Here is an 18,481-nt window from a genome sequence, read left to right as displayed (position 1 = left end):
GTAATATTCAAATTGCTGATGAATCCTTTTTACAAGAAATGGCATTGTAAATTATCAAAACACTCTCACTTGGAAAGAAGAAAATGAAAAGTCATTTTTAATGTAATTTTTCGTTTAATGTGTGGTGTGTTCTTGGTGATAATCTTGTAGACCGTTTTTTCTTACCGCCAAGGCTCAATAGAGAGCGATATCTGCATATCTTGCAAACAAATCTAATGGAACTCTTGGAAAATATTCCAACTGCAGATGTATAAAAAAGATTAAGATAAAAATATATATACTGTGTATCTGTAGGAATTAAAACTAACTATATTATTGATTTCAATCCATACACATACAAAAAGAATTAATTTCATTACCTCTTTTTTGGGTTGTAATTATTATTATATAAAATTAACAAACGTAAGTTGTTTTTATTTATTTTTAAACAGAAATTCATGATAAAAAAATATTTATATACATATTATATCCTAAAGGAAGAATTTACTCTTTATTGCAGTAATAAATAAACCTACTACTTTACCAAAGAAAATAAATACGTAAAATAAATAATAAAATAAAGGACTATATGTAGCTATGTATACTTAAAACATACCTATCAAAAGCACAGTATTTAATTTAAAAAAAAAACTACAAATTCATTCTTGCATGTAAGCAGTTAGAAGGACAAGAGGCAGGTGCATCAGAGCATCTGGTTAATCAAGAGAGACATTTTGTTAAGAAGTTTATTTCACCAGAAAAAATGGAAGCTCTTGCAACCAGCTCATATTTTACAAAAGATTGTGCCACTTCACAACATTAAATGATGAGATTGAAACAACTAGAGATGGTCCAAGATTAACTTTTTCTTATATGTATTGCTAATCTACTCTGTTGTATAGGGTGTCCATAAAGTCTTTCCATGATTGCCAAAATATATTACTAAAAAACCAGCTGTGCAGTTTGTGGCAAAAGAAAGAAAAAATTTTCTAGGTTATTTTTTATATTGGTTTGTTGCAGGTAGAGGGTACTTTGATCATTTTTTTATGAAATAGCATCAATCCAAGAGAAAGCACAATGTGTGTTGTGGTATCACAGGTTGAAATCACCAATTACTGTGCAGCAAAATTTTAGGAGGGAATATGGACGACCAGTACCTGACAGCAAGAGTATCATTGCATGGTATGCAAAGTTTAAGGAGAATGGAAGTGTAGATCTTTCATAAACATGGTGGCCATCCATTAGGGAAGAGAAGGTTGAGGTTATACAGCAAGCATTTCTACATAGCCCTTCTAAATCTACACCTTGTGCATCTCGTAAACTAGGGATTCCCCAGTCAACAGTGCACAAAATTTTGCACAAGAAACTAAGGTTGCACGTATATAAAGTTTAGATATTGTAGCATCTACAGCCCTCATCTTGCTGCCTTTGTGACTGAGATTTTGCAGCAGATTGATAATGGCAATGAGTACCTGCAGCGTGTGGGTTTTTGAGACTAGGCTACTTTCCACACCTCGGAGAAAGTAAACTAGCATAATGTGAGAATATTGGGCTCAGAAAATCTGAACTTTACCAGGGAAAAAATTAGAGATTCCTCTAAGTGAATGTTTGATGCACAACAGAATCATTGGTCCCTTCTTTTTCATTAAGCAATAAATAACAGTTAACATTTCCCTGTATATGCTGCAACACTTTGCTATACCTCAACTAAATGACTTGTTACCTAGGATGGTTTCCAGCAGGATGGTGCACCACCACATTGGGGATTACTAGAACAAGATTTTCTGAATCCCACTCTGTGGCCACCATGATCACCAGACATAACTCCCTTAGACTTTTTCCTCTGGGGTTATGGTAAGGATAGAGTCTATGCAACACCCATACCTGATCTGGACACATTGAGACAGAGAATATCTGAAACTGTTGCTTGTATTACCAAAGAAATGTTGACCAACACATGGTGTGAAATTGATTATCGGTTGGACATTATACGAGTGACAAAAGGCGCACGTGTTGAAGTTTATTTATATGGTTAAAAACACTTGATAATTTTTTTTTTCTTTTGCCACATAACTGTAATAGTTATTTGTAATAAATTTTTGTTATCATGGAAAGACTTTATGGACATCCAGTATATCAGGATATTTCATTTTAATCACCCCAGGCGATTTTCTCATAAAATATGCACATTACAAAAAAAATGACCTAAATAAAAGTTATTCGTATTGGAGGCGGACACCTTCTGGTGACCTTGACCTTGCTTCAAGGTTAACATGATTTTTTCAAATGGAATGACTAATTTTTGACCCCACCAATGAAAAGAGTAAAAAATTTTACATTGGAATATGTAGTACACATATGACCTTGGACCTTTTTTTGAAGGTCATGTGGCAAACCATCAGAGATAGTGTAAAGTCATTTTTATGTTCTTTCCCATAGTTTGCAATATAAATGACCTGGAATATATATATTCCAGGAATATTGTATGATCTTAAAAACATGTAACACTATCACCATATAATGGTTTATTTGTTATATTTATTAATTATTCCCTGTTAATCAGAATGCCAGTAGGAGATTGATCAAGTTACTTATATTTTTAATTGTGTACCGTAACTGTGGATATACAAGAATTTAGTTTTTGTCCAGTTTAGTGTTATAACACTTACAAATAGCACAGTAGTTGGATTTATAGATCTTCACTTGGTAGAAGAGTGCAATAAGGCAGTTGTGCTCTGTTTTAAGTTGGAAATTTAACTTTTTTTTTTGCAAAATAAGGAAACAGCATATCATTTTCACAATAAAAAATATTTTATTATGATCAGTACATAATAATATGTTACATAGATCACATAAGTGTTTTATTAAAGTGTTTCAAAGCAGAACAAAATAGTTTGATTTTGTTGCAAATGAGTACCACCTTGATCCTCCAAGAGAATTTGTCATCTAATAAAACAACTACAAATTTTGCTTTACAATAAACAGAAATATTATTGTTGTCATTAAAAGGAATTCAATCCACTCGATCAGCATGACCAATTACATCTAGCTGAGAAGCACATTGCTAAGGTTTTATCCATATTTAAAATTAGATAGTTACAACAAATGTCCAGTAAATAATTTTTTTATCTGCTAACGTAAACTTTTTAAGTCGTTCTAAATAATTATTTTCAGTTATAGGATACAGTTGTCATCTGTGAAGAGGGTACCAAAGTGATTTGACATTATTAATAAACAATAAGAAAAGGAAGGGGGAAGACACTTTCCTATAGCACTCCATGCAACACATGAAATGAGGACCCACATTTTACATGTGCATTCATATCGAAAGATGAAATTTTAACTGCCTGTTTAAGTTGGTAAGGTATAACTTTAAAAAACTGATTGTAAACAGCTCCTCTGATACCATAATTACTAAGTTTAAATCAGTAAAAAATGTGGAATTAAATCAAATGCTTCAATGAGATTGCAAAAAATTAAAAATGGAATCTTTTTGTTATCTAGCTATTTAAAATATTTTCTAATAACCGGTAGAAATCTGTATCAGTTTTCCTAAAACCATGTTGAAAGTGTTTTTTATTTTTTATGCTATTCAAAAAAGCTGACAAAGAATTGCATGATTTTCCCAGCTATAAATAATAAAAATTAAAAGAGTTAGAACCAAAAAAACAAAATATGTTTTTTTTAGAGTTGGGGAATAAATTTTAAGAAAACATTTTCTAAAAATATTCATATCTAAGTTAAACTTCACAAATTTGTTTAATTAAAGTTTTCTCTAAACCTAACACCCCCTTCAATAGAGGCTAAAATAAGAAAAAGAAAATTTTCAAAAAACCTTTTCTGCATTTTAAGTCCGGGATTTATAATTTAACATTTTTTTTTGGCATTTCTTGATAACTCTACATATGAAATATAAACTTTCAAAAAATTTTGTAATATATTTAAACTAAAGGAATATAGAACAAAAAACATATACTTCAATTTTAAGAGGTAAGGGTTGATTTTTTGAAAAACAATTATTTCTTATTATATATAAATGCATTGTAGGTAACAAATTTACATTAATAGTTTGCTTATGCTAATTCAAATGAATGGATATTACAGCATAATTCTTCAATGCGTAAATAAAAATAAAGTTAAAGAATACAAAAAATAAATGATATTAATATAAAAAACACAGCACAGTTTTACCATCATGCAGTTTTTTCCAGATGCACAGCCTAAGATGCAAATGTGCTTAAGAAAACTAAGATCTTAATTAGGCAAAATTTTGAGATAGTGAGGGTGATCTTGCTCTATAGCCTCATACCCTTGGCCTTTTAAGTTGAAAATTTAATGGCATCAATGCCCCATAAACAGAAGTAATGTGACCAAGTTTAGTTCAATCCAGCAGTTCTGGAGATATAAGGTGCGAGATACCTAACACACATATAGATACGAACATCTAGAAAATTTTCATCTGGTTTTTTTGGTTTCCTTAGGTGTCAAAATGTAAAGATCTGTTGAAAACCGCATATGCCCAAACTGGACCAATTTCAATACTTTCTCTTCTATAGCTATTGCTCTGCTGTGACACTAGACAGGAAAGTAAAAACAAAGATTCAAAGAAAATAGCTCACAAATTAAAAACAATCTTGATAAAATGCAGCCTTGGTGGAAAACCAAATTCTTAATTACAACTCAAATCACCAAAACAATTCATCTGATATGTATAGACTTTATTGCTATAAAATATAACAGTGATCAAATTGGTTTAATTACAAAGATAAAATAAATATTTAACAAACATAAAGCTTTCATAGCAATATAAAATCAACATTCAAACATCTCTTACGTGCAAATCAAAATTAACAACAACCTTAATATTCTATAAAAAAAAATAATATTAACAACACAAAAATAATTGAATTAATATTAAACAAATGAAAAATAAACAAGATGAATTATACACATACAGACATACACAAAAACAATCTAATGAGCAGACAAAATAATTTTCACTAGCAGCTATTATGGACTAATCAAGTAGTTTGCATTTGGGAAGTCTCTGTATCCATCACCAGAAATCTTATGATTTTCTTTTTTCTGTTCTTTCATAATGAGAATAATTTATTAATCTTCTTTATTGGTGTAATTGTGTAATGAATTAAACTGAAAGCTGTTTAGTTAATTAAGAATTGTTTATTGCATTTCATTAATAACTATTTTATGCTTGACTCTCTGCCACACTTATCATTGTATATAAAATCACTACAAGTATGGTGATCTTGTATGATATCTAATTAATGATAAACTAATTTTATTATTATTATTATTTTAAATAATGCTTTGTAAACTGTTAAATTCCTCATAAGTAGTAAAGTAAGATTAATTAATTTTATAATTACAAATTTTTTTCAATTGTCACAAATTCATCAAATTACACATATTAATTTTTAGAAAGTAAAAAGTAAAAAGGGAAAGTTATTTGACTCTAGCTGCAGAGGGGTTCCCACTGGGTTGGGCAAGTGGCTTCCCAATTCAGCTGATTAGGAAGTCAAGAGTTCCAGCATTCAAGTCCTAGTAAAGTCAGTTATTTTTACATGGATTTGAATACTAGATCGTGGATACCAGTGTTCTTTGGTGGTTGGATTTCAATTAACGACACATCTCAGGAATGGTCGAACTGAGACTGTACAGGACTATACTTCATTTAAAGTCATACATATCATCCTCATTCATCCTCTGAAGTATTATCTGAAAGGTAATTACCGGAGACTAAACAGTAAAAAGAAAGAAAAGCTACAGAAGGGATTACCCCTCAATAATCAAGAAAGTTGAAGTGAAATACATAAAAATATGCTAGTAAAAAATTATAAAAAAATTATTCAACTATTTGAGTAAAATTTTAAGATACCGTATCTATGGCATGCAAATAAAAAATTGGGCTTATCATTCTCTATCCCTAAATGAAATTGCCCAAATACATAATCGTACTTACTAATGTAGTGGAATCTAATTAGTTCAAAAATATGACTGAGTCTAGAAATAAAAAAAAGAAGAAAAGGGTCTTTTGAACATTTAATTACTTGAAAAACCTATGCTTTGAGTAAAATTTTGAAATATGAGACCCATAAAGTCTGTTTCTCCCTATCCTCTCGAACAATTGTGACCAAAATTAAATGACATTAATGGTCCATTCACAGAAATCATTGTGCTACATTTCATTTAAATTGGTCCATTTAGTCTGGAGATGTAAACCAAAAAATAGATCAATATACATATATCCTTCCAGAAATTTTTAATACTAAAATTGTGTTTTATTTTTGTTGCAGGATGTCATGAAACATCAAGATCTGAAAAAAACACTGACATGCAAAATTTGACCAACACCATGCTTACCCTTATCCTATATTGTATAACTATGTAGATGAAAAAATAAAAATAAATAAAACATTTGAATCAGATTATAAATTTGTCTCTCAATATTTCACTATTTGTAATCAAAAGAGTATAAATTCTATTTTACTTATGTTTACAAATACATTCTATACAAATTAACTTCATCTTCAGATATTGAATAAAAAAATTGTATTAAAAAATAACATTTTTAGACAGAAGTAACTTTCAATTGTTGAGAAAATAAGTTAAAATCTATCTATTCTTAATAATGAGATAGTATTATGTTTGTTTGCATCTTACAGTATTTCCTGGTATATAAACTGTTTGTATACAGAATTCATGATTTTTTTGTTTTAAATTTTTCTACACAAAGAGCAAGTTATAATTGAATTCAAAGAAATTTGTAGGAATTATGATTCAAAATACATAATAGTTAATAAATTTTGTTTAAATGATTAATCACTGGAATTGCATTAGATATCAAATTAGAGAAAAGTATTACTAAACCGATTAATTTCTTTTTTAACTGACAAAAATTTAGTAGAATTAAAGATCTGAAAATATATATCGTAAATCATGCATGTATATTGTAATTTCTGGAACTTTAATAGTTTATATGATTTGTTAGCAGAAAATAGAAATCTAGATTTTATAGTTATAGGGATTATAAAGGAAGGAATATTGTCAACAAAGAATATCAACTGAACTATTTTGTGATCTTTTTTTAAATGTTTAGTTTGTAGATCAAAGATAATGATCTAATTCTGATTTATTAGATTTTTAAGAGAACTTAGACCTAATTGTTTTGAATAGTGTTGGTTGCTAGAGGATTCACTGGGTGAATTTACTTTATGGGTGGTCAAGAAATGTCATTCATTGATTAATGTGCAGTATTCACCCAGTTACTTTTATTTACTTCCAATTTTTAAATTGACAATGGGACATACTTAGATCACTTTCCCTGTAATAACTACAGTTAGATGCAAAACTGATAAAAAGTTTGTCATTTTTTTTCTACAAAAATTACAATAATATTACTGATAAAATAATATTTATTAAATATTGATTGTTTTCATAATTTTTATCATCTGAACATTTTTTTCATTTCTCTTAATGTTCTGAAAGAATTTTACCAGCAAAGCAAAAACACATCTCATTTTTAATTGGTGAGAAATAAATAAGATCATTCCCTTGTTTTTATCCAATATTTGTATTATTTTCAGTTTAATATCAATAAATTTCAAGCTAAGACTGATTTATTTTCAACTTAATACTGCCATTATTAAATAAATTTAAAATTAACTTGAAATGAAACCAGTTTTAGGTTGAAACTTATTAATACCAAACTGAAAATAAAACAAATGTGGATAAAAACAAGGAAATGATCTTACTTATTTCCCACCAATTAAAAATTATTTTTTTGCATATTTCATTATTTTTGTTACAAGAAGAATTATTTATGAATTTTTAAAAGAAAACAAATTTATTCTTAATGGTAATTATAGTACCCATATTGGTTTTAAGTTGGGTGATCAGGTTTGTAGAAGAATGTATGAAATAAATCAAGGAGTCAGACAAGGGTGTCCGTTATCACCTACATTATTTAATGTATATATTGACAATGCTGTTAATAGTTTAACTCTGGGGTTGTTTATGGATGAACAAGTGGTTCTGGCCAAATTTGCAATTGGCAATATTTAGGTTATATTCCATACTAAGCCAATACAATTTGGAGATATCTAGTAAGAAGACAAAGGTGCTGGGGCTTCATAGATAAGGAACCTGTGCATACAAAGATAGTATAAGTAATGAAATATTAGAACAAGTAACTGCATCTGATTTTCTGGGTTGCCATCTGTCTTTCTTTATATTAGTCAGCAGATATTGATAATAAGCTGCTTAGATTTTGGAACCTGCTAGGTACCATGTAAAGGACTCTTGTTGGCAAAATAAGGAAGGAAATGGTTATTACATTTTACAAAACTATGGTGGTACCAGGATTGCTGTAGGTTCTGAGACTTGGACTCTATTTCTCATCAAAGTCAAAGAATTGAATCAATGGAAATGAGATATTTGCATAGTGTTGGGTGTTTCATTGAACGATCACATCAGTAGCAGTGTAATACGTCTGCAATTACAAGTCAACAGTATAGGAAGTTTGATGGCAAAAGGTTAGCAGCAGTGGATGACATATAGACATGATGGTTGGAGGTAGGATTCCAAGGAATCCTATGTGGGATTGTAGAATGGTTGGTGCGAGAAAAATAGGACGGCTGAGAAAGAGATGGAGGGAGCAGTTGTGCCTGAGTGGTTGAGTCTCCAGCAATGGAACAGTAGGCTGTATGACCTACCCATTATGTTCATGATAAAAATTAAATATTATCATAATTATTTTAAAAGTAATAATCATTGTGTCATTTTTGGAAAATGCCAACTTTTGTTTTTAATCTTGCTTTATTGGCCTTATTATTTGCAATCTTTTAAAGATAAAGTTATTATTTTTTTAATGGTAACTATTGTTTATCTTAATTTATGTAAAATCAAATTAGGTAGACATAAAAATTAATTAAACATCATAAATATTTAGCAGAAGCATAGAAATTTCACTCTATGCTTATTGAATGTTTTTACTTGCAGATATTTTGTGTTTTTTGGCAGTACTACTAATTTTATTTTCATTCCAATATATATTTAGATTTTTATTCTCAAATTGAGCATACAGTTTTTGGGGTTGCATTCTAGTATAATAAAATTACTATTCCTAAAATTTCAGCCACCTTAAAGTGTTATAACCTAATAAATATATTTTTTAATTTCTTTTAAGAAAGGGGTTTCTGTAGTAATTTTCAGTAAAACATTACGAATTAAAAACGTTTTCCAAGTATAATTTATTAATTTATCTGGTTATGTTCTGATAACAATACACAGTAAAATATGTATATATATTTTTTATACTGTTACTGCTGCAGTACTGAAAATAGATGAGATATTATTTAATACTGTAAGTTATTACAATAAATATATTTTATACAACTGTCTTTTGAATTTGCATGTTCTTTTCAGAATGTTCATGTCAGTATGAACTATTTTCTTTAAAAATATTTTATAGATAGGTTTAAAATTAATATATCGGATCTCGATAAATCTACTGAATGTTTATCGAATTGCAGAAGTTTTAATTAATGATATATTGTTTTAGTAAATAATTCATATTTCCCTCCTTACAGCAAGCATATGGCAAAGCTTAGTGACGTCACACATCTATTTCCCATTCCCTTGTGTTTCTAATGTAAAGATGGCCGCTGGTTGTTGTGGGACGAAGAAGCAGAAGCTTAATAATTCGTCGAGTATTCCTTGTAATGGAACTTCAATTATCCCGAATGGCTTACGAAATGGAATGGTTGCTCATCCTGAAATGTGTTTTTTCTGCTTTGATGTTTTATACTGCCATTTACACAGTTTAGAACCACCAAAAACACCGGACTTCAGCAACGACCCGTAGTAAGTAGGCCTTGAGGTTAGCCTTGCATGTGTGTGCGTGTGTGTGTTTTCTTTGTTTTGTTTAGGTTACATATAAAAAAAGCGAATCCTAAGTTGCTTTTTTGAAATTTTTTTAATAGTGCCATTTAATCGCTGAGGGACTTGGAAATTAAAATAGATTAACAAAAATATTACTGCATCAATAGATAATTTATTAGCACTTTCTAGCGATCAGCTGGTCCAGGAAATTTGTATGTCGATGTTCTAATAAATCCTGTTCATTGTTCTGTTAATAGAAATTTTAAAATTCTGAGGTTCCAAATGATGTACCTTTAATAATGATCAAGGTTTATAATATCTGACAAATTATTTTAAGTTTTATGTATTGTTTTCTTTTTTCTCCTATTAAATTCTTTGAAGTGATCAGCTCCTTATGTTTAAATAAAAAAGTTATTATTTTGTACTGAATAATTACTGAATTCAAGGTCTTTATTTAATTAAAGTAGATTTCCCTGTTGAAAAGAAACTATACATAAAACATCTTAATTGCTTCTTTCTTTTGTTTCTTAATTTTTTTTTGGAACATTGGTGAACCAACAATCTTAATTTTTTAAATATATTTAAAATATGTTTTATTTACTTATAATGAAGTAAAACGTATGAACTATGAATTTACTGATAATTATTTTTAACAAAACACTCTGTTTTCTTTTATATTCTTATTTACCTTCTCATTTTCTGGGGCGACATGCTAATATACCTTTAATTTATTATCTACATATTTGATAAAAGTTTCATTAATATTTTCTTAAATTTGCCTTTTAACATCCTATTTTCTTAGTTATCTGCTTCATATGTTTATTATTTACTGCTCTTTATTTTATTAATGTATTTACTATAATGTTAAAACTGTATAAAAAAAATTTTTGATACATTTTTAGACTGTTTTATAACATTTAATAACTCTTCTGAGATATCTTTACTCCCAATTGATTGTTTTATTTGGCAGCGCTCCTTTGTCTAACACTGCAGTTCTTTTTTACTTTCAATAAACTTGTAAATTTTTCTTTAGTAGTCTTTTATCATAAGTAGTTTATTTGTACATCAATGTTCATTCATGATTTGTGTTTTTCTTTACCATTAATCAAATATTATAATGTTTGTCAATATTCCTCCTTTTGAACTTATCTGTGTGCCATTATATGTGCTGAATAATACTTTTAGATAGATTTCGTAAGGAAGCTACCTGTTGTAATGGGTACCATGATTCGATTTCCAGAAAATTTTGACATATCTTTGGGTTTCACATCCACCAGACCCCCAAAACCACTGTCAGTTCAAAAGTTTATATATATATTTTGTTTTTTTCACTTTCTTGTGGACACATTAACTGCCGTAATTTTGCTCCAGTTACTTTCAAAGTGATACATATATTATAAAGACCCAAAATCTTGGTCAAGTTTGTTAACGGCCAAAATCGGGCCATGGGGGTGGAAATGAGGGGGCTTTTTTGAAATAACAAAATATTGCTATAACTTTCTTATTAAGTAAAATATTGAATTCGTTTAAAGTTCTTACTGTTCTTTGGATAAGGGCCTAAAGTAAAGTTTTTTGATATCACAGACCATTGGCCCAGGGAGTGGAAAAATGGGATTTCAAATACAAAAAAAATCATACCTCCATTAATAGGCACAGTATCTCTGTTTAAAGTGGTTATTAGTTCTCTAAACATTACCTAAAACTTTTGTTTGAAAAAGTTTGATATGACCAACCCTTATGGCAAGGAATGACCAAAATGTTGCTGGAATTGAAGAAGATGGGGCTTTTCATATGCTAAAAATTTGAAACTTTTTTCACATGCAACCATTGTCGTATTGAGTAAATTTGAAGTTTTTCTTAACTTTAAGGTGGAAATCTTTTTTATCCCCTATTTAGCACCAGTGAAATCTACCTCCGCCTTCTGCGTGCCGAAAGGGATTGTTTTAACCTGAATACCTTAAATTATAGTGGCTTTCTAACCTTGACCTTATTTTGTATGAAGTTGTCCATCAAACTTCTTTTTTCCTTAAGTTATCTTAAAACATCATTAATGAACTGCAACAGTTCAACTAGTTTTTAATAATTTTTCCCTGTAAAGCTAATTCTCAATAGCCTATGTACCTTTTGTCTGGCAACCTTATTGCCCTCATCTCATTGTCATTAGATATTACTTCCCATTCAGGTATTTTAAATAATTTCTTTCTAATTCTTAAATATTTATTAAGTACCAGCAGATTTCTTTTCTTCATAAAAGCTGCCCTGTTTTCTCAAAATCAATGTTTGATATCTTGGTGTTTTTCTATTATATAGGTGCTCCTCACATTTCATTATCTTTGGTTTACTCTTGTTTTTCTATCTTATATTATAAAAATGTTTCTGCACTTTTCTGTTGTAAGGCCACCACTATAATTTTCAAAATTTTTGTAAAATCCATTATCATTCTCTGAATACATTATGTAAATGACAGAAAATTAAATGTAAAAAAAAAATAAAAATAAAGTTTAAGTATGAACATAGGATCAGATCCATTTATAAAAAAATGATATAATCCGTTAGTATATTTTGCCATTTGACTCGGCAGTAGTTAAATAAATCAGTTTTGACCTTAATTTTTTTCACTTCTGATACTGTTTATACATTTACTTCACATTTCAATTATACAATCTACTTCACGTTAGTACTTAACATTAATTAACGTAATATTTGAGATTTATCTCATAGGCATATAGCTTCGGTTGTATTTTTATAGAAGTATATTCTTAAAATGAATTAAAGAAAATGTGAAAACGATTTATAATATATATATATGTTAGCATCCCAATCGTGGCTTCACTATATGGTTACTTTTGTTTCCCATCGCAGTCATAGGATATTTAGCCTGTCAGGGCTCTGTCCCCTGGACTCCTCTTATGCTCATTAAACTCATGTGTATGAGAATAATAATGATAAATAAAAATTAAAGCCTGTTCAATTTATAAAAACTATTAAGTCTGTTATAATTTCTTCAGAACAACAGTTTGGTCAGTACATGATCCACTAACTGGGTTTTAGATTTCTTGTCATGTCTTCGATTGCAAAATTTATAATTGGAATTACAAACATAAATTACTATCGCAATTTTACCAAATCTCATAAAAATTGATTCTTCAATAGTGGTTGCATATTACTATAAAAATGTAAAAAAACAAGTTATATTTTCCCCCCTTAAAATAATAAAATTCAAAAAACCCGAACATATTTATTTAGATATTTAATTTATATTAGTAGTAATATAAGATACATTAATATTTATTTAAGATATTTATCTGAAGAATATTTTCATGCCCAAATTACTGAAATATCTATAGAAATTTATTTTTAGATATTTACATGGAAGATTACACACACCAAAAATCAAGTTTATATCTTTATTTTTCCAGAGAGATTAGAAAAATAGTAAATTTCATTGTTAATCTGTTCGACACTTACACCATATGAAGAACTTATATACAAATTTTCATTAACTTCAATAGTTTTTGCTGGGTGTTGATTTTGAATTGCTCGCAACATATTTATATTATTAAACATTATAATTAAATTCTATTTTTGTTTAACGTTACATTTTAAATATTTGCTTAATATATACTTAAATGATGTTGGATATCACAAAAAAAATATAAAAATTATAGTAGAAAAGGACCAATGAAACGCAAGCTTGTCATCATTTTAATATTTAGTACTTATATTCCATCTGATATCATCATATGGGGCTCTTCAAAAAGTCTGAAAAGGTTTTCAAGGTACAAAAAATTTCTTGTCAGATCATTGTTTGGTACTTATAATTGTGTCATGTAGGCTGATAATTAGTAAATTAAAGATTATAATTTAACCCTCTCTTATATTTATAGATTCTACTACCTTTGCTGTAATAAAATAAGATAATCTATTCCTCAATAAAGTATGAGGGCTATTTGGAAAGTAATTTCCGATTCCTTACTAAAAAACACCAATTGATAACAACACAATTTATTGCATACATATAGCTACATGTTTTAGTAACTTTTCTACATAATTGCCATCTAAATTAAGGCACTTGTCATATCTGTAAACAAGTTGTTGAATACCTCATCATAAAACTCTACCTGTGAATTCATTTAGGTACAGTGGCGGCTTGTAGCTAAAATTAGTAGGGGTGCTGCTCCAGACTTTTTTTCTGGGCCTTTCAAGGCCATGGTTAAAGTTTTCTATAAAATAAAAGAGCTAAAAAAAAAGAATCAAATAGAATAGCTGGAATCAGGATAATAATCTAATTCTACACTTTATCAATACAAGAATACAGTATGCAGTTTTTAAGCACATTGTGCTGAAAGACAGCAAGGGCTCAAAGAGCGCTTGCTGTCTGCTACCTTCTGATCGCTACTGAAAAAAACAACTAAACCGCTTTAATATTCCTTCAACGGACAAAACTAGAAATGGGAACATTCCATACACATGTGGAGTAAAATAAAACTACCTTCCAACAGCACACCAGGGTTGGCAACGCAGGATCGACATTGCTCTCTCTCCCTTGCAGCTTCCTATGTGCACAACAGCCAAACACCACACCGCTGGAACTCTGAAGTGCACAGTTCCATATAATATGGGGGATGGTTACTGACATTATGTTGAAGAATTATATATTGCACAATTATAAAGAAAGAATTTTTTAAAAAATGATTCATTATATTAAATTTTCACTTTATAATATCAAGTGGAAATAGGGGGTGCTGCAGTTCCACAGTGCCTATACGTGAGCCACTGGTCAGGTAATACCATTTTTCAACTCCTTGCAATATCAAGGGCCAGAAATTAATATCTAAATAGTCCTGAACAGAAATAACGCTGAAACTTACGGGAAGAGTTGCGGAAATTGAGAAGGGCCATACAAAACAAACAATGATGCATGTTGAATTCAAGCATCATTTTTCTTCTCGACAACGCTTGTCTGAGTACTGCAGTACACATTCAAAGCCAGATCTACAGTTTCAAATGGGAGTTGTTTAACAACCTCCATATAGCCCTGATTTTACTCACAGTGATTCTCACCTTTTCTTGAAAATGAAAAATGGTTAGTGACGCAGCGTTTTGAAAATGATGAGCGGTTGAAAACTGTGTTACTATCCCAGGCTTACTTCAGAATTTTATGACGAGGGTATTCAAAAACTTGTTTACAAATATAACAGGTGCTTTAATTTAGACAGTATTTATGTAGAAAAATAACTAAAAGATAAGATGTAGCTATATGATATATATATAATAAATTGCATTTTTATTGTTGGTGTTTTTTGTAGTAAAAAATCAGAATTTGCTTTCCCAATAGCCCTCGTAACAGTATCTACCAATATTATACCAAATAACTGAACTATTTTCATGTAACTTATCACAGAACTTCAGTGCCAAAAAGTATCCAGTTTGAGGGGAAAAAATGGAAACTTCTACTACAGTTTTTAATAAATTATTACCCTCTTTTAAAATATCTTGCAAATAATTTGCTTAAAAAATAAATTGGTTTTCTTTTATGGAAATAATATTACTCTTTCAATGAATTTTTAATTATTCTTTTATTACTTCTTCCATATAATGAATTTAGAGGTAAATGGGATTGGGTCCATCATTGTTATGTTAATTTTTAATGCTTGTTCTTGTTTTCTTTTTTTGATCGTTCTTAAAAATGACATATAATGTAATCTTTTTATATGTTTCTTTTTTGTATTATTAAATGCTTTTTCAAGATAACAAATTCCAAAATTCAATTGTATTTTTTTAATTAGGATTCTAAATTTATTTGATTGTTAAAATTTCTTCTTTTGGTCCCATGATGTTTCTAAAACAGCATTTATCTTTTTATTTAGTACACCTTATATCTCATTATTTTCTTACATCATTATTATTCTTGTTAGAAATTCAAAAAACATGAAATCCTAGAATTACGGTAACTCAACTTTTATCATTTTGGCGTTCTTTGGCATCATAAAAATAATGTTTTATATTGAAATCTGAGGGTATTTGTTGTTATTCAGCCCTAGTTTTATAAAAAAAAAAAAAAAAAAAAACTAGCATAACTGGTAGCATATTTTCACTATACTATCATAATCGGAATATATTTAGTATGAGTCCTTTTTTTGATATGTAAAATCATAATATAACAATTATTTATAAATGTAGATGGAATTTTTTTTTAAGTACAACTAAAAACATGAAATTTTTTTTATATTTACACAAGTTTTATACTGTTGTCTGGTCTGTAATTCAATGACGCTTTTTTCTTTGTTTTTTTTTTAAAAGCTTTGTTTTCATTTTATTATTTATGAATTCAGAAAGTTAATTTTATATTTTGAACTTTTGTATTTTGTATATTTGGATGGCAAGGTTTTTCTATAATTGATAGCACAGTAATTAGTTGAAGTGAATTAATTTATTACTTAGTGTTCAAAAGACTCATCACAAAATCATAGAATGGTACATTTCATGTCGGAATCAAACTTGTACAATAATTGGCAGTCCATGAGTCCGAATCAATTGGATGACTATATATTTATTTTGTGTTGAAAACTTATGAAATTTTTAGGGAAGGTTTTACAGTTATTAATTATAATACAGTGAAAATTCTGTTCCTTGTTTATAAATGTGTGTTTTTAATTGTTTATTTCACACTGCTGATTGATATTATTTGATGTTTTATCTATACAATTTTGCTGATTAATGGGTAAGCCTTTTAGTGATAAATCAATCTTGAGTCATTTCTCCTACCCTTCTGTGAACTGTTCCTGTTTTTGGTTAATATAAATTGTTAAATATCCATGATCCTATACAGACTCGCTTATCCATGGAACTACAGATCTGAATAAAGTACAGTGTTTTTTAATGAGAGTTCATTCACATCTTTCATTGATCTTGTTCTGGAGGACCCTCTGGAAATTCTTTAAACTGTTATTTCATCTTGAGGGTTTATATGAATATATTATGTGGTGACGAATCCAACTGACAGACCAGCTGCATGAAAATCTAGATTTTTTTTTTTATCCTGAGCATTGGTAGTGTATTATGACAAATAAGTCTGCTAAAGAATTCTGGTGTTATATTTTTCAACAGTATTTATCCATTTTTACTGCAGTTATTTATTGTGAAATATTTATTTACCATTTTTAAAAGCGCATACTAATGGCATTTTATTAATAATATATTTTTTTTTAATGAAGAAACTTTATTACCGTATCCGTTTTACATATTCTATGTTGTACTACATGTAATATTTTTTTCTGTTACTAGTTTAAAATGAGTTTTGTTATGTTGACAGCGAGTACAATTTTTAATAAATTCAACAAAATAAAAAATAACTTTCCAGTGTACCATATAAATGTATTATTTAATAAGTATAAAGTCTGCAAACAATAATTTTATTTATTGTAGTACGTATAATAATTTTGTGGTGTTCAGTAACACAATTAAGACAGTGTAATCATGACAATGTTTTACTGTTATACAGTAGAAGTAATAGTACTATTCTTTAACAATGTAAGTAGGATCTGTTTTGTTCTCCTGACTGAGTAAATAATTACCTTTAACAATTAACATAAATCTTGTGTAAAGTCATAATTAAACATACATGCGTGCGCATGTACACATACACACACACACACACACACACACAGATGCACTTTAGTTACTGAATGATAACTTAAAGTAAGATTTTGTTATTTCTGCATCTTGCATCTGGATATATAATTTTGTGTATAACTACACATCAGTAGTAAAATAAATTTCTTAATCGGTAAAATAAAAGATTGCACTATTTTTACCTTCTTTTTTATCATCTTAAGGATTATAAGCATTTTACAACAGCAAAACTGTTGTGAAACACATGATTATTACTTCTAGAACAAAAATAAATATATAGCTTACCACATTTTAGAGAGTTAAAGCAAGTAGAAGTGAAATATCGTTTTGAGTAAATAAAGCAACAAAAAATGCTAATAATCATCTTTCAATAAAAAAAATTAAAATTAAATCACTTAAACAGGAGCTGGTTTAGTTATAATTATCTAAATGTAAATGTCTTTTTTCTCCTAGGATGAGCTGTTACAGAGCGTAATATATTCAAATGTTATTGCCAGATATAACATTTAAGATACATGAAAATATTAATGATATAAACTAATAACTAAAACTATAAACTAAAACATTTATACGCATAAATAATTATAATTAAACTGTTGTAAGCAGGCCTGGCAAGAGAGACTTATAACTCTCCAATTACAATAATCATATGCCAAGCTTATTGGAAAAAGTAAGGATGAAGTGAATTCCTGTTACCTTCTTTACTGAGCCAATTATAGTGTTACATGCCAACATATCATGCCTACAGTTGCAAATATTAATTCGGTCTTACCACATCCAACAGCAAAATGATTAAACTTCATTTATCGTGACTAATTCTGTGTACTTCACTGTACAGCAGCAGGTGTAATTATATTACACATTTCAGTTATAAGAAAGAGTGAGACAGAGATAGTGCAAAGCAAAAAATTTGCTTCGCAAAGAAACAGTGCACAGTGTATTGTATTTCCACTCATTGGAGAAGTGA

At 28.9% G+C, this 18,481-nt stretch overlaps 2 protein-coding genes across 2 annotated transcripts in view; both read left to right on the top strand.

Annotated features, from left to right (window-relative positions):
- LOC142317253 (uncharacterized) overlaps window positions 1–6,369 on the top strand; it is an 80,115-nt gene extending 73,746 nt beyond the window's left edge. Inside the window, exons 15-16 of the transcript XR_012754690.1 lie at window positions 3,154–3,338; window positions 6,294–6,369. The gene's annotated coding sequence lies outside the window, so the exon portion shown is untranslated. The remainder of the gene's footprint in view (window positions 1–3,153; window positions 3,339–6,293) is intronic.
- Window positions 6,370–9,655: 3,286 nt separating this feature from the next.
- The window catches only part of LOC142318433 (AMMECR1-like protein), a 28,330-nt gene continuing 19,504 nt past the window's right edge, over window positions 9,656–18,481 (top strand). Inside the window, exon 1 of the mRNA XM_075355019.1 lies at window positions 9,656–9,861. Coding sequence (XP_075211134.1) covers window positions 9,656–9,861 — 206 coding nt within the window. The remainder of the gene's footprint in view (window positions 9,862–18,481) is intronic.

This window comes from Lycorma delicatula, chromosome 1, assembly GCF_047948215.1.
Source record: "Lycorma delicatula isolate Av1 chromosome 1, ASM4794821v1, whole genome shotgun sequence".
NCBI classification, from domain to species: domain Eukaryota; kingdom Metazoa; phylum Arthropoda; class Insecta; order Hemiptera; family Fulgoridae; genus Lycorma; species Lycorma delicatula.
This window is presented reverse-complemented; position numbering and strand designations above follow the sequence as displayed.